At 44.0% G+C, this 24,237-nt stretch overlaps 1 protein-coding gene across 2 annotated transcripts in view; it reads left to right on the top strand.

Annotated features, from left to right (window-relative positions):
* Nucleotides 1-24,237, top strand: part of GLI3 (GLI family zinc finger 3) — a 278,933-nt gene that overhangs the window by 209,474 nt on the left and 45,222 nt on the right. For both annotated transcript variants that reach the window (XM_002713771.5, XM_070059772.1), the window contains 3 exons: nt 4,021-4,234; nt 5,079-5,192; nt 7,147-7,287. In XM_002713771.5, coding sequence (XP_002713817.2) covers nt 4,021-4,234; nt 5,079-5,192; nt 7,147-7,287 — 469 coding nt within the window. The remainder of the gene's footprint in view (nt 1-4,020; nt 4,235-5,078; nt 5,193-7,146; nt 7,288-24,237) is intronic.

The raw sequence follows: 24,237 nt of genomic DNA, 5'->3' as shown, positions 1-24,237 counted from the left end.
GGAAGTAAATCTAGACAGTAGCTTTGTCCTGTTACAGCCACGTTGTCAAATTGTAATGGCTGGAGGAAAGCATATTTTTCTTGGAAATGACCCTTCTCAAAGCAGTAGACGTAACATTAGCTCCCCAAGGTGTCCACCTCCTGCTACCTGCAACCTGTCAACATGGCAGTCTGCGCTCCAGAGGAGTTTTGCAGCGGGGATCAAGTTAAGGATTTTGTGCTGAGGTCAGAGTGACCAAGTCAGAGGAAGTCAGAGTAGTGTGGAGCCCGAGCCGAGGCCTGAGGGGAGCCTCCAGAAGACAGAAGAGGTAGGGAGCCTGCAGCATGCATAGGTTGCAAGTATACAAGAGTGCCTGCTTTCCAAACTGGGAGATGATGAACAGCAGGTGCTGTTTTATGCCACAAGTTCATGGACATTTGTGGCAGCATCAACCGGAAACTAATAAAACCCCGAGGAAGAGATTCAGTCAGTCACTCGTGGACCTGATATTGAGTGCCTACTGTGTGCCAGGCAGCATGCCCAGCCCACCTGGACCTGACCTTCTGGAGGGAGAGAGAACGTCCCTGTGTGCTATAGCGAGAATAGAATTGTTGAGCAGTGCGGAGGAGGCTTGTTCTGATGGGGTCATTGGCCTAAGGAGACCTTTTTTGAGGAGGTGGCATTTAAGCTGGAGCTGGAATGACAAAGGGGAAGCTGCTGCCATGCTGAGCTCTGGAAGCAAAGGGAAAGGGGACGGGCGGGAGGGAGCAAGGACTCAGATGTAGAGTGAGAGTGGCTCCTGCCGTGCTAGGATGCAGGAGTCCACTCTGCTGTGCCCTCACCACTCAGTGCTTAGGAGACAACTGGGGTTCACCACCATCATCGAGGTTCTTTCTGTACATTTCTCTTGCACAAGAGGGTTGCAGGTTCACGTGGGTGGCATCTTTTTGGATAGAAAGGGCATTTTGGCTGTGAATCTTGCCATCACACAATTCCTCTCCTTCCTCCTTGGAAGAATTATTCCGGGAGCTCTGCAGCCTGCATTCTGAGAGCAGAGCGACTTTGACTCTCAGATCCATTGAGTAATGTGTGACAGAGCCAAGAACTTTCCCGAATAGCCTTTGGAACCTAGAGAAGCCCCTGCTTGGAGCCAGCGGCCTCAGGAGGACCAGGACCTGCTCCTTAGGGTACACAAAGCCCTCTTGAACCTCCCTTTGCCAAGAGCCTGGCTCGTGGGGAAGAGAGTGTTTCCGTTGCTGGCTTATTGCTGATAAGCCATGAAGGCTGAAAATCACTTGTCCATTCTGTGTCCTTTCATACAGCATACCTTGAAACGTTCATGGAAAATGGAATTAACAAAAAGTTATTTTTGGTGCAAAAAATGTTGAAATCTGTGCCTATGAAGAATCTTCAAAAAGTTCATGAAAGCAAGTATTCTGAAAAGACTTGGCATGAGTTTCAAATTTTCTCTTTTTTTTAAAGATTTATTTTATTTATTTGATAGAGTTATGAGAGAGAGAGGAGAGGCCTTCACCCACCGGTCTACTTCCCAAATGTCTGTAACTGCCAAAGCCAGGAGCCAGGAGCTTCTTCTGGGTTTCCCACATGAGTAGCAGGAGCTCAAGCACTTGGGCCATCCTCTGCTGCTTCTCGCAGGCACATTAGCAGGGAGCTGTATCAGAAGTGGAGCGGTCGGAACTAAAACCAGCACACCTATGGGATGCCAGCACTTCAGGCAGCAGCTTAACCTGCTACGTCACAATGCTGGTCCCTCATAATTTCTTTTACTCCAAAATAAGCTTATCTTTTAATTCCATTTTCCCACCAATGTTTTGAATCACCCTTGCAATGTAATGTTAGTCGGTATGGCTTTTAGAGACTGTTTATTCCCATCCCCTCCTTTTACCAGTGGGAGAGCTGCCCAGCAAGGGAACATCCCCAGAGTGTGCCGGAAGCTTTCCCTGCCTGGCACCCTGAGATCCAGGAGGATCATGGCCCCAGGAAATGCATTGTTTTTGTCTTCTCTCACCTCCTCATAAAAATGTCCCAGTTCTGTCTGGCTATCCCTGCTTATGAGTGGCTTATATGTAAAGGTGAGGACATACTGAGTGCCTTGATTCTCAGTTAGGTACTGACTTTTTAAACCCCCAGGTAGAATACCTCTCAGAATTGGAAGCGTAATGACCCTCAGGGGCCCTTTCCCAGTCTGCTAGACAGTTTAGCCTCCTGGAAGTCTACAGAGGCGTGCGTATGGAAGTACAGGCGAAGTCTGCGTGACGTTACAATTGTACATGAAGTGGTGGGATCTTCTGGTTTTTGTTTCTCTAATGAACAGAATAAGGTAGTTACACTTAGTAATACCCATTCACCCAAAGGAAGGGGGGTTGTTAAATCATTGTGTTTTTTGATGAATGGCTTGTACACTGAAAAATAAATTGGACAAACTGGCATAGAGCTCAGTGAACATGAAATCAGCTATTAGAAGAAAGCTTGTGAACAAATTCCGAGGCAGATATGCATCTTTTGATTAATGCCCTATCAATCATCCACACAGCTACCTTCGCTAAGTCTTGCTGTAATCATTCATGGTTGCTTTCGGAAACACTGGCAGAAACTATAGTGCCGCCGAAACGGAATATTATTACTGATTTCTCCCTAACTTACTGTGAACAATGACTGTTTTCACCGTGTCTCTGCTTCCCTTTATTACAGAAATACAATACAGAATGAAAGGAGAGTTCCTCAAAGCCTAGGGAAATTCTCCTAGGGTATTCTTAATGATATTCAGTCTTAAATGGGCAGGCTATTGTAACGTAAGGTTCTCCTCTAGGAATAATGGTCATGTAATCCCATTGAAGCTGTCCTTTATGGATTGCAGTCACACAGGCAAAGTGGAGAGTCACATTAATGAGCAGAGTGTATCTTTGGAATTATTACTTGAAGTTGTTGGAGCGGTTTGAATTTTGTTATTGTAATTATTTTATTCTCAATTAATATGCTTAACAGCAACAGTAATTAACCCACCAGATTGGAAATTTCTGTGACTTCCACCTTTGACATTACAAGAAACTTCGATTCTTTCTGCGTATTACACAGTATATTATATATATATATAATTTTTACAAGAATTTTCCTTGAATGCAATTCTTAGTTTTTCATGCATTTTTATGTCATTGGTAAAATCCTCAAGAGTACCTCATTCTCTTAAGAAAATTCAGTCCCTAAACTATGCTGGCAACAGAGAATGGCTTGGTACTGCCTGCTAGTCAAGAGATCTTTAGGTAATACCTTGGCTTCCTCAGAACGTCCTGCAGCCTGGGAACTACCATGGCATAATAAAGTGGTGACAGGCATTAGCATGCATAATGGGCTTTAATAGACATTTAATGCTGTTTAGCTAGAGAGGGAGCTGTGCTCTCCCATTGGGATATTCCTCCATCGAAACCCATTGATCACCGATTTCAGTGGGAGAGGTTAATCCATCAGCTTCTGTAACCAGACGGCACTGATGGAAATTCTTTAGGTGGCATTCTGGATGAACCAAGCTTTCCATCTTTACAAACAAATGAGTGATATGACAAGCATGGTGTTCAAAACACATTTAACCAATTGATTTTCTTTCCTCTTGTAATAAGATCTGGAGACATATGAAAGCACGCTGTGTGAGCTAAGATTAAAGGAATTGCTCCATGCACAGGAACGTATGGAACTAAGAGCCCATAAAAGTCCTATAAAGCATGTAGTCACCCATTCTCTTTTTTATATAAAGTTTGTTATTGCAATAAATAGTTATTATTGAGCTGATGCCTTTTTTTTTTCTGTTTTGCTGAATCTTATTTCAAGCCTGTGTGTATGTGTGAATGCACATGTGTATCTCCCCTCAGTCATCTTTCTCTTAAAAATTTTCAAAGTGTTCGACAATAATCATTCCTACCTTCTTGTTTAAAACAGCCTCGGTATGATTTGGGATGGCAAACTGCAGATGCCATGTACCTGTGACAATCTGAGTGATGGTTGTCTGTTTTTATCTCCCACCTGCAGCCCTGCCTTGAGCTTCACCTACCCTTCTGCACCTGTCTCTCTCCATATGCATCAACAGATCTTAAGCCGACAGCAAAGCCTAGGCTCGGCCTTTGGACACAGCCCTCCACTCATCCATCCAGCCCCAACTTTTCCAACACAGAGGCCTATTCCAGGGATCCCTACCGTTCTGAACCCCATCCAGGTCAGCTCTGGCCCTTCCGAGTCCTCACAGGTGAGAGACAGCTCACTGAGCAGGTCTGTGTTGGTCAGGGGAGTCGGGCCATTGCCACTGGGTCCATGGTAGTGTTCACATGACTTTCGACTGGCATCCTGTCTTCCTAAGCCTGAGGTCCCTTCTTCAGTTTTGATGACAGTGTTGTCTGTCTACTCCTCATTGAACAATAGCTTCTATCACCAGAGATGTTTTCTCATGGGTGGGAAAAGCAAGCTTCTTGGTAAGGCCTCCCCTCGAGCTAGCGCCATGTGTAAACCACATCTAATACAAACAGAATATACTAATGCATTATTCTCATTCGGTCACTGTCTCCTGCACACTGCACATCTTTGTCCTTTTTAAATACATTGTTTAAACTTACAGCACCAGGGGACCCCAGCTCTATTACTCCAGCTTTTTAAAAAGCCATGGGGAGTTTATGGTCATGAGTTAATAATGAAGGGCTGCAGGAGTGCAGTGGAGGATGGCCCAAGTCCTTGGGCCCTGCACCGGCATGGGAGACCAGGAGAAGCACCTGGCTCCTGGCCAGCTGCAGCGTGCTGGCCACGGTGGCCACTGGAAGGTGAACCAATGGAAAAGGAAGACCTTTCTCTATCTCACTGTCCACTCTGCCTGTCAAAAAAATTTAAAAAAAATAATGAAGAGCTGCCCTCATGGGTATATTGTCCAGCCTTGAACATGTTATCTAAACTCTTCTACCATGGGGTTGAATGTAATCAGAGTTCATTGCTCTATTGCCAACTATGCCTGCTTGTCTTGAGTTGCAGACTTTAAATATGGTCACACTCATTGATCAAAATTTACTTTTTTGTGTTTCTGGGTCTGCAAATGTGACCAGCAGAACAAGCCCACGAGTGAGTCTGCAGTGAGCAGTACTGGCGACCCCATGCACAACAAGAGATCCAAGATCAAACCTGACGAAGACCTCCCCAGCCCAGGGGCTCGAGGGCAGCAGGTAGGACACCCAGACTCTGCCAGCCAACTTCTGCCCCTCCCCAAACTGGTGTCTTTGGGCCTTCCCCCTCCCTCCCCAGACTTGGTGCCTTTTCACAGCATTTCCTTGTCTACTGCATTGTTGGTCTTGGCCACAGTCAAAGTGTTTGGCAAGAGGCCAATCATAGAGTGACTACATTTGTTTCTCTAGCTCGGAAGCAGACATGAGCAGTGCAGGCAGCTGTGTGAGATATACATTCTTCATAGGTGAGGCAGCGTAGGAGTTCAGGCTGCAACAGTTCATGCATAAGTGGTTGGATTCATTTTTTGCTGATCACAGATTTAACCAGGTTTCACTTCTTAGCCCTCTTCTTTGGTTTGGATTCCTGAGCTCCTGGTCCCAAGCTGAAGCTGGGGTAGAGCTAGTGATGTCCTCTCAACAAACCATATTCTTGCTTTTTCTTACTTTGCTGTTTCCCGCCTGCCAGGAGAGCTTGGAGGGATCAAGGCACAACTATCCTGAGTCTATTAGATTTTTCTCCTCTGCCCAAAATCCCACCAGGAGAAGTTTAGATTTTCCAGTCTAGGCTCTGTTTGAAGTCTCTTAAATCCTCTACAAATGTGCGGTTATGCCCTCATTACCATCTCGTAGAATTCTCCCTCCTGACACAGAAGGGAGACTCTGTGAATGTTCACTTCTTCAAATAAGGACTGGACCGGGATTAGATGTCCGTGGAATCTGGACTATCCCATAATTAGGCTGTTTTGGCTCAACTTTCCTTTCCAGTTAGAGCTCTGAAGATGGGATAAATTGGTGTCCTGACTCCCAACGTCCATCATTCCTCTTAAGTTGGACTAGATAAGTGCCTTGCTGGTTACAGCTCAGTGCCTGGATATGGTTTTATCACCTAGCCCCAGATTAGGACCTGAATCTGCAGAATCTGGACCTAGTGACCTCCAGAATTCTGGAAATGCATTGTATTTGCGTTGCTGTGAAGCTGTCATAGAACATTATAGAGGACTCTGTAACTTTGGGTTCTGTGGTTCCCAGGCATTGGGCAGAGAGTGTATCCTTGGATAGCCGAGGTTGGACCAAGCAGGCATTATCCCTAAAAAGCCCATAATGTGCTTTTTTACAGCTTCTAAACAGCAGGGAAAATAGAATTAGAAGAATTCATAAAACATAACCCTGGATTACAAAACATAAGAATACAGGCCGGCATTGTGGTACAGCAGATTAAGCCATACTAGACTGCTACTCTGAGTCCTGGCTACTCTGCTTCCAATTCAGCTTCCTGCTAATGCACCTGGGAAAGTACTAGATGATGGCCCAGGTGCTTAGGCCCCTACCACCTATGTGGGAGACCAGGAGGGAGTTCCTGCTTCCTGGCTTCAGCCTGGCCCACACATGCCTATTGTGACCACTTGGGGAGTAAACTAGAGGATGGAAGGTTCTTTTTCTGTCTCTCCCTCTTTTCTTTATTTTCAGATAAATAAATAAACCTTTTTTAAAAATCCAAGAATAAATTAATATACCAAAAGAACTAAAATAATGAAATAAGTAAAAGATCCATCTTTTATGTAAAGATTCCTTTACCTAATTCAGTTGCTTCTCTTTTGGGTTCCATTTGGTGTTTATTTGCTTTTTGTGTTTTTAGGTGAATTCTGTATTTATTTCCAGGGTAGCAAAAATTGGCCACTCTGTGTCACCACCCTGATTTGGGCTGTTGTTTGGCATCACAAATTAAGAATGTCAGAAAGTATATTTGGAAAATCAAAAAAAGTGCACAAAAATGATTCCATATAGTTGCCTTCTTCAGTTCACAGAGCCCAGCTGATGGACTTGGGCTCTGTTTTATTTTCACTGAAAAACTGCCTTGGGAGGAAGGCAGATGAAGTTGGGCTTTTCTTTCCTCCCATGGAGTCTGATTTCTTTTCCCCTGTCTGCTCCCTTCCCACCATCCCTGGCCTTTCAGGAACAGCCGGAAGGAACAACCCTGGTCAAGGAGGAAGGGGACAAAGATGAAAGCAAACAGGAGCCTGAAGTCATCTATGAGACGAACTGCCACTGGGAGGGCTGCGCGAGGGAGTTCGACACCCAGGAGCAGCTCGTGCACGTGAGTGAACGGTGCCCAGGGTCTGGGCTTTACAACCAGGCGGCCTTTTCCACTGAGGTCAGCATCTCCTGACCCTGCGCTGAGTTAAGTTTCTCAGCTAGCCGCGTTGCAAGCTGGAGAGGGCTTTATGACTTTCTGAGAAGAAAGAAAACTCGGAGCACGGTGCTTGACCTGTGCAGTCAGCTAAAGCTTAGTGTAAAATTCAATAAAGTCTTCAATAGAGAGTGTAATGACTCTGATCCTGTAAGCCAGAAAACACTATTTTGAGTTAGCGACTTTGATGGTTATTGAGTAATAGTAAGCTGGACATGAATTATTATTAACCTTTTAGCCAAGTTTGATTCCCCTTCCAGGACCCAGCAACAATAGAAAAAGAATTGTTGAGGTGAGGGATTCCATTTTCTCCTCCCAACCCCTCCAATCCTAGGGAAATTCTCTTAGCCTATGCAACAGTTAGTGCTCTTGGAATATCAGTAGATGCTTGGCGTAAATCATCATTGCAGTTCTAGACTTGAGAGCAGCCTTGTGGGGTGCAGAGTTTCATCGAAAAGTTGCATGCATTTTCGATGTTGTTTTTTTGATGTACGCTTTTGAAAACTGCAACATAATCAGGGACCACACCTTCTCCCAAACCAGGTTCTGTTGCGTGTTGTTTCCGATCCTGGAGTGTACTCACAGTCTCACCCCACCCCATACCTGATCAGCAGAGCTTCCCTTGCCCGTGCCTCATAGTACTTGGTCTTTTCCTGAAGGCCTTTGAAGTCTCCCTGGAAAATGAGAGCAGGAGCAACAGATATGGAAGGGCGAGCGTGTAGATCACCACACATAACAAACTCAGGCTCCTACGGCTTCTGTACAGAAAGACGGGCTCCCGTTAAGAACTTAAGAGTGTTGCATTTTCTTAAGCTTTTAATGTGTTAGAAAACCTGACACAGCAGGGTTTGTTGTGATTTCCTCTGTCTTATACACACACACACACACACACACATAGAGTATAGTAACTTGGTAGTTGTAGATGCCTCGTGTTTCTTGAAAACCTCTTCCACTTAAACACGGAAGTTACAAGATCACTCGCATATGCTTCATGCACCACCCAAGCTTTTGAAGTATGTCTTCTGCAGCTTGGCCCATCTTACATAATCTGAGGGTACTTCGGAAAGTTCACAGAAAAATGGATTTTAAAATGTTTATTTTATAAAGAGGTACAAAACAATCTTGAAATCCATGCATAGATTTTTATAATACACATTTTCCACGAATTTTTTGAAGACCCCTCTTATACCTTACTCATTGTGGTTACATGGTGGTGTTGAATGTGTGGCTTTTCAGGTCTTGAGATCCGTTCTTTACTAAATATTTTGAGGATTTAACGTGACATCAGCAGGGTTTCCCCACACCATTATTTCCTTTTCAATCACGTTTCTTTATATAACTGTATAAGAAAATTGGTAGATTTCTGAGTACAAAAATAGAAAATCAAATGTTTTTAATTAAGGTATATTTCCAGATTTTTCCATGACTGAATTTGATTATTTTTCTTTAATTTGATACAAGTGTTATTTTTAAAGCAAGTCTGGTTTTGGCCCTTTATTCCTGCTAACTATTTTAATAGGAACCACAAAGACACTTTAGCACCAAAGGGAAAAAAAAGGTTAGAATGTTTTTAATATGGGGAAGTATTCCCAAAGAGTAGAGTAAGTATGCCATGAATATCCTCGTGATGGAATGAGTGACCAACGTAAATGAAGAGAACTGTTTGTGGAAAAGCTGCCTGTATAGAAAAGGTGCTACCAGGGCTGATGCCTTTGGAAACATCCTGCTGAGGGGTGATGGGGTCTCCTGATGCCCTTTTGGAGGGGAACCCATTGCAGGTCCAAGGAGTGTTACTGCAATACTGGGTCTGTTAGGAAACAAGGAAGTGAATAGGAGTCTAGTCTACATTCTCCTAAGAGGCTGGGTTTGGTGTAACCTGTTTTAGAGTGTAGAAGTAACTGAACCCTTTCATTGCCTAAATAATATCACAGGTATACTTAATCTCAATGGTTGATGATGCTTTCATAGAGAAATCTGTTTTTAGTTTTAAGGATAGGCTACCGAAGCTACCAACAATATACCTGCCATGTTACCCGTTTCATCAGAACTATCTTTAGAAAACCTGAATGCACACATATAAAACAGAATTTTTTTTATTTCAAGTATATTGGAAAAAATTTGTGTCACGGTATGAAGAAAATCCAGTGTGTTTCCTACATTATACTAATTTTAGGCTGAGATGAATTATATGACTAAGTAAACTTAATTTAAATGAGTTAACATTACAATTTAGGACAGCAAATAAAGCTACTAGTTTATATCACTTATTTTCCACCATTTTCCTTGTTGTCTGAAGTGTAGAAATTCCAAATGTGTGCGTTTCAGTGGATTTTTACATTGCATGACACACACGTACCCCCAAGCTCGTGAGCGTATCTGGTAGCATTAGCGGTGGCCTGGCAGAGAATAGGTGCCTTATATTTTGTTGATTGAAGAAATAGCTACTTCAAGTCCACCTAATTACTTCAGTGGCAGATGGAATAAATACCAGTTGCAAAATCCACTATTTTAGGGACACAGGGAAGAATTAACTGTTTCCATTCCTGTGACTTTCCTTGGTGAGGGGACATTTTGTGAATTAGTTGAATTTCCGTGCTACATCCAACCAAGAGGCAAGGTGTTAAGCCATTCTGATGCTCTGCCTTATTTATAGCCATGACCCATTCTTCTTCCCCCTCTTACAGTTAATAGAAAGATTCATGATTCTTCATGGTTGTCTATCTAGTGTCTGACAGTCCCGACTGCCTGCTAAAGCAAGTCACTATCTATAATTGATATCCTTCCGTGGAATAGGGTGCTGGCTGCAATTGAAGGGCTTTGCTGAAAGCTCTTAAATCCTGACAAGTTCTCCCCTTGTTCTGGTTCAGTCGCTGAGCTGCACGGTTGGAATTCCAGAGTTATTTGAACTTGGTGCAAAAGGGAGACATGTGTTTCACATTAGCAAATCACAAAGTTGAAGAAGAGAATTAGAAACTGGGCTGACTTTGCCCGCCAGGTAGTCTCATTTCCAGTGTAATGCACTCCATGCACTCTTGAAAAGATTACCTTGTCCGTTACTGTCCGAACAGATGGGCTAAATGTTGCCTTCCCTTCTCTTCTTTCTTTTAAGCCTCTCCCTTTCTCCAATTGTGTTTCTCTTCTAGCTTTGCTGCTGGGTTCCTTATCACTAGCATGGTTAATTAAGTTATCTATCCAGCAAGATAATTATAATTGTGCTTAGTTACTCTCAAGCTAATACTGAATTTGCCATAAATTTATTTCTATGACCAGAAGCTAAAAAGATAGATGGATATTTTTGTTAACTGTTTTTGCTGCACTTTATTGCTTTGTTGGTGTCAGTTAAAATAGAAGGGAACCAGAAAACAAAAATAGTATGTTGTACAAAAACTAATTTGAATCCAGTTTGGGTAACACTGAATTATGGATTTGTCGAACTGCGGGTATTTTCTCTTCCCTTGATATCTGAATGACACATATTCTAATATCTCAAAACAAGTTGATAGTCCATGTGTTTTCTCCAGTTTTGAATTAACCAGACCCTCTTTTCACTGTTGCATGTGAATCTTAAATCCAAATATGCTTGTGAAAATTGGAGAATATCAAGTGTTGCTTGGTTTTGTTTTGGCTTTGCTGTGACACTGGTTTAGCTTGTGTTATTACGTAAAGCAGCTCAGCTCGGCTCCTCAGCTGGGTGAGCTGTGCCTCTAGTCCTTGCTGAGATCAGTTTCCATCTTGTTTCGATTTTGTCCTGGAAGTAAGTTGCACCTTGCGCTCTGCTAGTTGAGGTGTCTGAAACACTCCTAGCGTCCAGTGCAGGTTTGGCTCAGGGTCTCTGAAACTTTTCCTTCACGTGTCAGCTGTGAGTGGCATTTTGTAAACTACCCATGTTTTGAGAAGCTTTTTAAAAAGAAGATAAAAGAGTAACAAGAATAATATGGGTCTCAGTGTAGAGCGCACTACTCAGTGGCTAGTTTATGTTAGAGGACATCCCCGCTGAGATGCAAAAATTAAAAAAAAAGTCCAGTCTGATCATCCTACGTCATGCTCATCTGCTTGCTGTGCACGTATCCCTACAACTCCTTTCCCTGGAGTTCGACAACTTAGCTGTCCATTTTTGTTTAACAAATAGTACATTTATTTCCCCAAGGGTCTTCAAAAAATCAAACTTTTTTTTGTTTGTTTTTAATTCCTCAGCTCAATTCCCTGCAGAGGGCCCTGGCAGTTCCCCTGGGGAGGCCCCTGCCATCTACGTATAGGGTGGAACTGCAGAGAACATGTCTATTTGTGTTAGCACCCAGCTGAAAACTGGGTGGCATTTAAGTTGCTGCAGTTATCCATTTGTGTCTTTTAAGCCTGGTGTCAAAAACTCCCCTTTTTGTGGAATGATTTACCACCTACTTGGATTTTAAATGCTTTCATACTCTGCAAATTTTGATCTCTAAAAGCAAGCTGAAGTTTCCTTTATCAAAAGAATACAGTTGTAATCACCTTTACTGCCATTTGGAGACAAATTCTGTGTCTGTATGAAAATGAAGGGTTTTCTTTTTTAATACAGAGATTTAGATATAAAGCAAGCATATCTAATTTGTGAAGAATTGATGTCTCCGTAGAAGCACGAAAAAGAGTTGGGATGTGAAGACATCATTTTCATATTAATGCCATGATCCCAAATTTGCATTTTAAATGTTTTCCATCTAATTTTGATCCCTTTGCTAAAGTTGTATTGTATATCCTTACCTAAGAGAAAATTGAGTTTAAGATGTGATAGGGGGTCTCAGATATGAGGCAGAAATTAGTTTTGTGTGCACATAAAACCTAAAACAAATGAGTAGAGATTTTGATCATATTTTCCCCTACATGGAGTTGCTAGCTAATTTAGTTACTCTAATTATTTGGAAACGTGGCATGTAAAATACAGACGAAGAACTGCAAACTTCAAAGCCATCTTTTGACAATTTTGCCTTAAGGGTTACGTTCTTTGTAAAGTTGCTGACTAAATTGCACCTGCAGAAATTATTCCCATAAAGAGACACTCGGGAGATTATACGGGGTTGGGGGTGTGTGTGAGGGTGCATGAGGGCTGTGTGGTCCACCAGCTACAGCACCCCCAGGCCCAGCTGGAATTCTGAGTGGCAGCCCCATCTCTGCCCTGACTCTCAGGATGACCTCCTTGGAACCATTTGACCCTTTGGAACGTTATTTTCTCACTTATCATACTGTGAAACAGCCGTGAAAATGAACGCTGTCCCTGACGTCCAAGGCCAAGCCGAGATCACATGCAGTAGGCCTAATGAGAAACAGACAGAGGGTCTGAACAAGGTCACTCTGTCTCTCTTGTTTTATGAGTTTGTTGTTTGCAAGGTGGAGTGGGGGAGGAGAAGAGAGTGGTTCTGTTGGTTTTTGTGACTTCCATGTGTTAGCTCTAAGGATTATTTTATATTAATTGTTGCTAAATTGATACTTACACTTGTCTGAAAAGAGGAGACTCCCTTTTCTTCCCTTGTGTGTCTGATGAACAGGAATTGACCAACACATTTCACTTCCTTGAGTTGTGGTTTTAGTAAGGGTGAAAGAATGGAATTGGACAGCCCTTCAGATGGGGATGGCAAACAGGTTTCCTCTCCAGTGCCAATGCCTTGGCTGTCAGCCACCGGGAGTGCTGGGATGCACCAGTCAGGTGTGGATGACTGCGCCCAGCTGGGTTCCAGTAAGAAGCAATGGGTTAGTTCCTGAAATTTATTTGTTCATTGCAAAGACCCTGAAATATTTCACCAAAATCCCATCTGAATAACTTTCTGCCATTGGGAGAGCTCTTTTGATGATCTCTAAGTGATACTTCAGATGAGATTCTGGATTCTGCCAAAAATCAATCCCCTGGAATATGTGTGATACCCACAGCCCCAGCACTGGAGTAGGCCCATTAATATAAGCATGACTTAGGCCGGTGCCGTGGCTCACTAGGCTAATCCTCTGCCTTGCGGCACCGGCACACCGGGTTCTAGTCCCGGTCGGGGCACCGGATTCTGTCCCAGTTGCCCCTCTTCCAGGCCAGCTCTCTGCTGTGGCCAGGGAGTGCAGTGGAGGATGGCCCAAGTGCTTGGGCCCTGCACCCCATGGGAGACCAGGAGAAGCACCTGGTTCCTGCCATTGGATCAGCGTGGTACGCCGGCCGCAGCGCACCAGCCGCGGGGGCCATTGGAGGGTGAACCAACAGCAAAGGAAGACCTTTCTCTCTATCTCTCTCACTGTCCACTCTGCCTGTCAAAAAAATAAATAAACAAAAAAAAATATAAGCATGACTTAGACCCCCCCAAGTTCCAGTCAGTCTAATTGGGATGGAGAGATACAAAAACAGAAAAGCACAGTGAACAGTGTGAAGTGGAACATGATGAAACCCATACTGGGTGGTTGGGATTCCAGGAGCTCAGATGGGAAATGCATGAAGAATGTTGGGAAAGACTGGAAAACACAGGTGCAGTCAATGCGAACCATGCGGATGACTTTTTAAGGACTTCCTACAAAGTAGTAGTAGTGGCAAGAAGAAGAACTAGCAGCAACCTGAAAGAATACTTAGGCTTACCACAGTCAACTGTGGGGCCCCTGCCAGGGCTCTGCAGATCCTCTCACGACGAACTGTTGAGCCATCAGTCGGTCTGCTAATGTTGGCTGCTAGTTTTCCGATCAGACATGAGAGTACACTGTGCCAGCAGCCTCTGCCATAGGCAATGACAGTAGCAAAGTACGCAGCAATTCAATGTGAGTTCCAAAGCTGACACAGCAGGTTCAAGGCCAGCCTTCCCCCCCAGACACGTCGCATTGCACCTCTGACACTTAAAGCATGATGACAACAGTGATTACTTCATCAAACAGTTGGGAGAACTAGCTTAAAAATTATACCCAATAAAATGCTGCTGTTTTCCTTATAACTGTATCCATGTGTGTCACTTGTCAGTATTTACACTGGCATCCAGGCAGTGTTGGGGTTGGTGTGTTGGCACAAATTGGAGTTGTGTGGAAACACTGACGAGGGCCCTGGCTCATGAAAGCCTCAGGGAGAGGCACTGCAGTAGGCCCTGGTCCTGCCTGGCTCTGGCTTGTGCTGTCTTGATGTCCTGATATTTTTCTGGAAATTCTCAGTCATTGAGAACTAGCGTTTCTCAACCTCATCACAGTGGGGTGGATCTTCCCTTGCTGTGGGGCTGTCATGTGCATTGTAAGATGTTTAGCATTTTGGCTTCTACCCACTCAATGCCCTTCCCCATGTGACAACCAAACATGTTTCCATATATTGTCAGATGTCCCCTGGGAGTGTGTGTGTGTGGGGGGGGGGGGTGTGTGTGTGCAAAATTGCCACCTTAAATTGTCGCTCTTACAGTGTTAAAAGTATATATATTTGTGATTTTAAAAGTTCTTCTCCTTAAACGTACTTTAGAATGTTCAGTTTAAAAAGAAAAGATGACCTCATTAAAAAGTCTTGTGCAGAAAGCTCTTTCAACTGTGTGTTTCTGTGTAGGTCTGTGTGTAAACTGGCAGAGCTTAATTTGAAAACCACATTTGCTAAGTTAGGCATTCAGTAGTTCTCTGCGGGACCCTGAAGCAGCCAAGCCATTTCTCTTGGTAGAGTGGTAGAGAGAGACTCCATCACTGTTTTTTTGTTTTTTTTTTTTTTTCAGCCCAAGGGAAGTCACTTAGACTCCAACTTCTGAGATCATGACAAACAGGGCTGGGGGTCAGGCTCCAACTTTGACATAAAACAGAGCTCTAGCAACAGAAGTAAATTTTCTAATGCAAGAACTTTTTGACGATTCAGGGACATTTAGGCTTTTCTGGGATTAGCCAAATTCTGCCATGAGCAAATGTATTTATTTATTTATTTATTTTTTAGTACAGAGAATGTAAAGGGCATATCTTCAAAAGACCAAGGCCTTTAAACTTAACACACCCCCACATCTCTGCCCCCCACACAGTTAACCAGTAAGACTAGCATTAATCAGAGTGGCACGTGGTGAGCGCACTGGGTAATGTGTTGGAGATCTGTCCCTTGGCCCTGTACTGGCCAAGTCACCCTGCAACTTCAGCTCTCTGTTTCTCATCTGGAAAGTTGACATAGTGATGTCCATCCTGCTTCCTTACAGGCTTTTCATTTTTAGATCTGTTTTTCATTTACATGGATAGAATGAGATTGTCTAATGGAAGTGCTCTATAAACGTAAAAATATTATTCAAACATGAGAGAGGATAGACCTATGGGAAGTAGTATCAACAAACCCGTAATAAACAGGAGAAGGGAGGCACTAAGGAGACTTTTGTGAAAATAAAAGAATATGCTAATGATTCAGTTGTGTGGGCTCACCTGTGTGGGAGGTTGAGCCGATCTGCTACGACATATCACCACCACCTAGTGGCCGCTATACAAATTGCAGGCATAGTGTCTTGAAGAAGGAAGCCACCTGCTTGTTAGATCAGGGAATTGAGGTGGGGATGGTGTGAAGAAAAAGCCCTCACAAACACACATAAATACACACACACAGAAAATTTATGCTTGCCCTTTGGATAAGGGGAAAGATATGGTCAGGATATTAACAGTAGCAATGATACACAAACAGGACAATGGGAAAACAAGGTGAAAATACAGAGGAGGAGTGAAAGAAAACAGGCTCATAGAGACTGAATCTGAACATGTTTTTAATAAACAGGTGGGTTGCCGGTGCCGCGGCTCACTAGGCTAATCCTCCGCCTTGTGGCACCGGCACACCGGGTTCTAGTCCCGGTCGGGGTGCCGGATTCTGTCCTGGTTACCCCTCTTCCAGGCCAGCTCTCTGCTGTGGCCAGGGAGTGCAGTGGAGGATGGCCCAAGGGCTTGGGCCCTGCACCCCATGGGACTTGGCTCCTGCCATCGGATCAGCGCAGTGCGCCGGCCGCAGTGCGCCGGCCGTGGCGGCCATTGGAGGGTGAACCAACGGCAAAGGAAGACCTTTCTCTCTGTCTCTCTCTCACACTGTCCACTCTGCCTGTCAAAAAAATAAAAAAAATAAATAAACAGGTGGGTTTTAGCAAAGAAAGATCATGACTGGAGATGTTGGAGATTCTGTTGAGAAGACAGTAGGAAGAAATGAATACTAAGGGAGTATTTTATCTATCATTGTAGCGAATATAACAGAAATCTTTTTTTAAATTTCTTTGGATTAGAGATGTAATATTTAATATAAGGTGATTATAAAATGATTTATTATTACCATAATCATTATTGTGACAATTTATGCAGTTATGGAAGAACCAGAGTATGTCCATAACGCAGAGGGTAATGGGAGATACTGCTGAAAGGCATAGTAGCACTGTTTCTGGGAGAGGTGATTGCTCTTCTAGCAGTCTGACTTCCCTCGCAGCTGGAGTAGGTCACACTGAATTGTTCTCCATGAGAGGGAGGATTTGAGCCAGCAGGAGCTTCGGGAAGATCTTGAGCTTTGCACAGCCCCAGCAGTTGTAAGTATAAGGTCCTGAAGGTGGGACAGGGCCAAAGTGAGACCTGCAGAGAGAAAAGACTTTCAAATTGTTGTTCAAAACTTGGGAGAATCATTGAGAGATGTTTCACAGAGTTTTGGCAACTTCTGTGGATGTTACAGATGATGTTCAAAAAAAAAGTCAGATGCTTTACGGGCTGGTGGCTGAGCACCTGGGAGGTGGTTTTGCCCACAGAGTCCCCATCTGTTGTCTGTATGGCCTCCTATTCATTGCATGTGGGTTGTAAAATTCCCTTGTCACTCTTTAAGTGTATCACGGTTTTGGGAAGAATCATGTCTTCTGATTTCTGAAGATATCTACTACACAGGCCAAAGCATAATAGTTGTATTATGGTTATTACCATATTTCATTTTTCTTTTCTTTCTTTTTTTGGCTCCTTATTTTCTAGCTATGAATGCATAATTTAAGTTCTGACAATGTGTTCCTAATCAGAAAACAAAAACAGCACCAGCAGTCTTCAGGATTTCTTTGTCATGGGATTTCTTTGGGCAGGCCTCTCTCTAATCTAACTGGCCTGGCCTTGTCTCATCCCCCTCCAGTCTACCTTAGCCGCCATGGTGTTTCTCTGGGTCCTACCTTGTGCTTTGATGCATGGGGAGTGTCTGGCAGGGCTCCACAGCTCAGGCTGCAGAGCCCTGGTTCCTGAGAAGCAAGTCTTCCTGGCGGCTTTTTCTAGAGGTACTGGAAGTTCACACCTTCCTCCAGCCAGATAAAGCGGTCACTGCTGTGGCTGATGCAGGGCCCTCACTGTGTTCCTCCTTGTGTTGAGCAGAGATAAACTTCACTGGAGCCCCGGTACTGAGCCATTTGGCTTCTGGCAGCAGCTTTAATTGGTAAAATGCAGATTTTTTTTCCTCTTGATCAAGAGGGGATTATTCTTGTTATCAGTCCAGAGCATCTTATTTCAAGATGAAAAGCCTTTACAGAATTACAGATGCCAGCACTTGTACAAAGCTTTCTGGCGATTGACAACTCAAAGAGAAAGTATGATTTATTAGCTTATAATGGCTAACCCTAAGCAATGGTCCAGGTCTTACTGATTTGTGAAATTGCTTAATGTGAGCTGCCTCTTATACGCTGCTCAAGCCCCAGGTTACTCAAATAAAGGCAGAGTCTACATTACATGAAATGTTATGGGAGAGGGAAAAAGAATGAGGGAGAGAGAGAGGTGGCCTCTAAAATCCATCTTGGTGGTGCCTTTTACAGTAGTTTGGCTGATAAGGCGGCAGAGGAAAGATTAATAACGAGGCTTGTCGCTATCAGTACCTGCTTGTCGATTCTCTGTAACAGGGCTGTCTGTTCAGCATGGAAATTATTGATTAAATAAAAATTGCTATTAGACTGTGATGTGATCCATAATCACGAACAATGGTGGACATTCCTCTTTAGGTCCTCAGCCACGCGCCAAGTTGTTTCTCTTCTCCCCTCACCGTCATTTATATTGTGCTGACACTCGGGCTCATTAGAAGCATCCTTCCTGCGTGCAGGCACCAACAGGGTGACCCACCGGAGGCGGGGGAGGGAGCAAGGAGAAAAGGATGGCCCGGGCGGGGCTCGCGCTGCTTTATTCCTGTGGAGGAGCATCATAGTAAAATGCAGACAACATAGGAGTTACCATTTTGACCATTTGAAAATGTACTGTTCAGGGGCATTTAGCACATTTCACAGTGTTTTGCAAACAGCATCACTGTCTAGCCGCCAGACATTTCCATCTCCCCACAAGGACCTATTAAAGCTTTACCTCCCGGCCGCTGACAATCGCTGATCTGTTTCCTGTGTCTGTGGATCTGTGAATCCCAGGTATTTCATTTAAATGGAACCATATAATACGTGCCCTCCTGTGTCTACCTTTTTCACTTAATGTGACTTCTGCAAGGTACATTCATGCTGTGGCAGGTATCAGTGGTTTATTCCTTTTGATGGCCAAATAATATTCCATTGTACAGTTATACCACATTCTGTTTGTTCTTGCATTTTGGTTGAGGTGGGTGATCGGGTTGTTTCCATCTTGGGTTGTTGAGTTGTTATAAGTGTTCATTTACAAGTTTTTGCTTGAACAGCTGCTTTCATTTCATTTGGGTATATCCCTGGGAGTGGGTTTGCTGGGTCATATGTGCTTAACATATTTGAGAAACTGCCAAACTCATGCAGATTTTAGGCTGTCCTGTCCTCAGGTGATCTCACCTTCAACATCTTTAGCTCTTAGAAGTAGTCCCAGGGCTGGCACTATGGTGTATAGGGTAAAGCCACCTTCTGCACTGCCAGCACCCCTTTTGGGCACCAGTTCGAGTCCCAACTGCTCCACTTCCGATCCAGCTCTGTGCTGTGGCCTTGGAAAGCAGTGGAAGATGGCCCAAGAGCTTGGGCCCCTTCACCCTCAAGGGAGACTCGGAGGAATCTCCTGGCTTCAGATTGGCGCAGCTCTACCCATTGCAGCCATCTGGGGAGTGAACTAGCAGATGGAGGACCTCTGTGTGTGTGTGTGTGTGTGTGTGTGTCTTTGCTTCTGCCTCTCTGTAGCTCTGCCTTTCAAATAAATAAATAAATCTTAAAAAAAAAAAAAAAAGAACTGGCCCCTGTTCTGCCTCCTCTCTTGGTACCTCCTCATGTGAACCTTGGATCTGTTTCTCTGCTGCAGATCAGTCTGGCTGTATGGAGTACCCTCTGCCCTCTGTGGGCACACGGTGTCACTTGGAAAATAGCTCCATGTGTCTATCATGGCAATTTTTTCCCCAGTCAGGACTGCTTTGAACAAATTCAAAGATTGCATATTCAAAGCATTAGGTCAGTTGAGTTTATATCCGTAAGATGAACTGATTGGTTGACTGCATTTTGTTTCTTAATTGTGATTAGGAGGAATGGGTGTCATTTGTGCTATGTTTGATAGGAATGAACATCATCCAATTACAGTATCGACTTTGTGAGTCCTCCTTGCTAAACAGTACTGGTGTGGTCCCTTATACCTGTAGAATCTTAAAAGTGACCTAGCCAATGAGGTATAGAAGGGCTAAGAAACTTATTTAGAGTACCCGGACTCATTAGTGAGCAGATTGATATTGGTTCACTAGTTCACTCACACACAATTCCTGTAGTTTTACATGGCAGCATGGTACGTCTGATGAAGATTTGGTCTTTAGAGTTCCTTAGCTATTAAATGTATGCATTCTGTCTTCTTTCACCCCGTTCACCTTACTCCTTACCCCCGTCCCCCCCAAATAAAAACAAGCATCTTCCATTTTACTTCAAGGTGCCTCAAGTTTGCTCTTTTCCCTAAATGTCTATTGCACGTTGGACCCTATAAGTGTAACTCCCCATCACAAACTTAAGTCCCCTTTAATAGGACACAGGTGAAAATCAGAAACCTATCTAGGACTGAGCATCTTGACTTAGACTAAATCCCAACTTACCCAGGACATGTGTCCATCTGTGTTTTGCTTTTGAAAGGACATGTATCATTATTCCATTAAACTTAGAGCTGGAAGCCACATTGGCAGAAGGTGGAACTTTTTGACCTTAAGAAATACAGAACTCTCAGTCCCCAACCCCACTCTGCACCTCTGCTGGTCTTTACCAGTTTTGATTTTAAGGTGGAGCCCTTGAAGTGGAGAGAAGCAAAGAGGAGACTTCAAGCAGGTCAGCCCCTTGGCTCCTCACACAGTATCAGCTGTGAAGGCACAGAACCAAATGTTAAAGCAAGCTTCCTGCTGGGCCTGGCTTCATAACCAGAGACTTTTGAGAAGGTCCCAGGAGAGTTGACGGACACTGGAGACAGCCACTGGGCAATCACAAGTTACTTAAGAAAGTAAGCACCAAGTAGGAAAACACAGGTCCCAGTGAAATTCTCTGATAAAGATGGATTAGATCTGTATAAGGGGTGAAAGGAAATGAGAAGGCAGTGGGGACTCAGACTGTGCCCTGTGCCAGCTCCTCGGGAGTCGCCGAGGCAGTGATGGACAGAGGGGCTGCCGAGGGCACAAGCGCTGGGAAGCCTCTCCCTTGAAATGGGTGGGTTCTAGTTGACAAGTGGCAGTGAGAGCAAACAGCTCACCAAGACTTGGAGGAAGACTGTCCACCTCAGTCTTTCCATTTGGAACAGGATCCTCCGGCAAGTGATAAGTGCCCGTCCAGCCAAAACAGGGAATGAGCCTGCTGAATGGCACAGGTTACCAGGAGCCACTTGGGTGGCAACATCTCTTCAGCAGATGCAGTTCCCTGATTCCAGAGGCTTGAGATTCCTTACAAATATAACCGTGAAACAATTAGCAGAAATGTTTTCACATTCTTAAAACACAGCAGCTGCTGGGAGATTGCATGTGGTAAATGCTATTCTGTATTTGAAAGGGAAATGGATTCTGAAAAACAGCAAGTGGAAGGTTCAAGTCCATTGTAGGGAAAATTATACTGTCTGTGTCTCAAAGTGTGTTGTCCTACTACACAATGAAGTAATAATTATGGGGACCCTGAGGGTTCACCAAGAAAATATCACACTGGATTAGGCTGATGCTTCTTTTTTTAAAGGTTTATTTTACTTTATTTGAAAGGCAGAGTTACAGAGGAAAAAGGGATAGTCACACACACACACACACACACACACACACACACAGATATCTTCGATTACTGGTTCACTCCTCAGGTGGCCACGACAGCCTGGGCTGAGCCAGGATGAAGCTAGGAGCCTGGAACTCTGTCTGGGTTTCCCATGTGGGTGTCAGGGGCCTGAGTATTTGGACCATCTTTTGCTACTTTCCTTGATGCGTTATGTAGAGAGCTGGATCAGAAACAGAGAAGCTGGGACTTGAACCTGTGCTCTGATACGGATGCCAGCAATGGCTTGCCCAGCTGGCCCACAACCCTGGCCTTTGATGCTTTTTTTGACAATGTCATTTCATAGATTGGTTAGGAAAATGCAGTGAATATGATATGTTAGGAATTCAGCAAACCATTTGATGAACAGCAGTGGCCAAGCAGAGAATGATAGTTGTGATAAACAGCAGCTAGGAGATATAGTGCTTGGATGGATGATAAGGGAATGGCTTGTAATGATCAGCCAAGAGACAGCACCATCTCTGGAAGCTGTTGGGCTGGGCTCCCAGCCCTGTTGTGCTTAACAGCTTGCTGTGTTTGTTTCTGGAATGAAGTTGTGTGGTGCAATTATCATCAAAGTTGTTTACGGGGAATTTTCATATCTAGTTAATGACTGAAGCAAGTCCTCAAAGATCTTGGAAAAATCAAAACATTTAAAGAGCTCCAAGTGTGTGTGAGCACGCATGGTGGGTGGGTGTGTGTGTGTGTGTGTAGGGGTCTTTAACTATATATTCACCATGTCTGCAACTAAAACTAGCCAGTGTTATTCTCAACTGCAGAAACGGAAGTACACTAGAAAAATCATGCTCACACTTTTTCTAGGAAATAGCACTTGGCCCAGCAGTGCACATTCTAAAGATGTACTGATTTATTGCCATTGGATCAAGTTGAAAAAGAGCCCAAGATGCATAGTTAGATTAAAAGTGGCTAGTGGAATCAGGGAAGCTACTTTGGGGAGTTGAGGATGACAAGAGCTAGCTGCAGGAAGGTGACAGACATGACGACTGCCTTCAGATGCTGGAGGAGGGTTGGCTTTCTCCTGCAAGCTGGATCTTTGTTTTAACGTACAGATTGCAGGTACAATGCAGGGACGCCATAGGGAGGCAGGCTGAGGCTTGCTGTCAGGAAAACTGAACACTGAGAACTGGCCACAGTGCTGCTCCAGGAGATAGGGAGCTCCTGTTCTGTAATGTGAGCTGTTTCAGTTGGACACCTCTGGGTGCAAGGTATTAAAAGGTGATTGACAGCATCTAGTGGGTTACTAGACTAGAGGAATTTTCATGCCTCCCAAACCTGAGTGGTACTCTTTTATCCTGCAGAAGGTTTTTTTGCAAGCCTGTTGCATGCTTGTGTCCAAAGGAGGAACAGGTTGGCATTTGTTCCCAACAAAAAGTGAGGATGTAATGTCAGTTTTATAATACTCCCAACAGGTTTTTCACCCAGTGAAGCAATTGAGACAGTTATCTGTGGGAAAGGGTGAATGTTTGAGTTCCTCAGATAATAAGCTTCGATAAGGACATGGTTGCTGTCAGGCCTGTGCTCTTCCTTGTATCCAATCCTGGATTTTTTTCTCATTTAAAAAAATGTTTATTTTATTTATTTGAAAGAGAGAAAGACAGAGAGGGCTCCCATCTAGTGGTTTACTCCCAAATGCCTGCGACAGCCGGGACTGGGCCCGACCAACACCAGGAGCCTGGAACTCAGTCCAGATCCCTCACACGGGTGGCAGGGACCCAGGCACTTGAGTCATCACTGCTGCCTCCCAAGTTGCATATTAGCAGGAACGTGGAATCTGGAGTGGAGCCAAGACTCAGACTTCAGACATTCTGGATATGGGTTGTGGACATCCTAAGAAGCATTTTGACAGGTGGGCCAAATGCCTGCCCCTGTTTTTCCTCATTTTATGTTAATGTGACTAGTCTATGTGGTTATTAAATATGAAATTTTCTGTTTAAATTTTCTTTAGAAAGCAGTCATAAATGTTGAGTACATTTGTATTTTACACATTTTTTTTTCTGTGAAATCCTTTCAAAAGTGTAGTGCTAAGCCCACTGAGAAATAAATCATCGAGTCCCCTTGGAATATGAGAAGAGGAATTTTCCTCAAGAAATGGTCCAGTTCTCGCTTGGGTTTGGACTGTGAACATGTGGCCCAAGTCTTAGGCAACTTGGCGGTTATAGACTGAGGATCAGAAGTGATGATTCAGTGTTTGCCGTCCTTATCAGAGGGAGGTTACATAACATGCTTTCAGCTTTGCTGAGCTCCTTCTCAGCTGTTCTGTTGTGTAGCAACCTTCACTATTGCTAGCCGCTGCTTTCTTCCTCGCCTTTGTTTTATTTCCTTCCTTAGTTTCATTATCTTGATAATTCATTTCACCCCAATACCCTGTGTTCTGGGCAGAGCTAAGATCCCGTGGCTGGTGTTGGTGACCTTGTAGACCTGCTCCCAGGGCCTTCCTGTTCCTCCTGTCTTTTGTGAAGCATGGCAGAAGATTGAACACTTTATCTCGAGGCCAAGGTGTGCTGTAAGCAAAGGCAGAGGCAGGAACATGGATGAGCTGGATGCTCCTCTGCCCCCTGCGGAACCCACTTGGCAACACGGCTATACCCTGAAAAACGACCCTGCACCATTATTACTTCCGCCTGCAATCTGCTTTAACTGTCAGATATTCCTGGAAGATAGTAAGAAATTGAGAAATGAATGAAAAGAACCAAAAAAAAATGAGCTGAAAGTAATTTCTCTTTTTAATTAA

Source organism: Oryctolagus cuniculus, chromosome 16, assembly GCF_964237555.1.
Source record: "Oryctolagus cuniculus chromosome 16, mOryCun1.1, whole genome shotgun sequence".
NCBI classification, from domain to species: domain Eukaryota; kingdom Metazoa; phylum Chordata; class Mammalia; order Lagomorpha; family Leporidae; genus Oryctolagus; species Oryctolagus cuniculus.
Note: the sequence above shows the minus strand (reverse complement) of the source record. Positions and strands in the feature narration are given on the sequence as shown.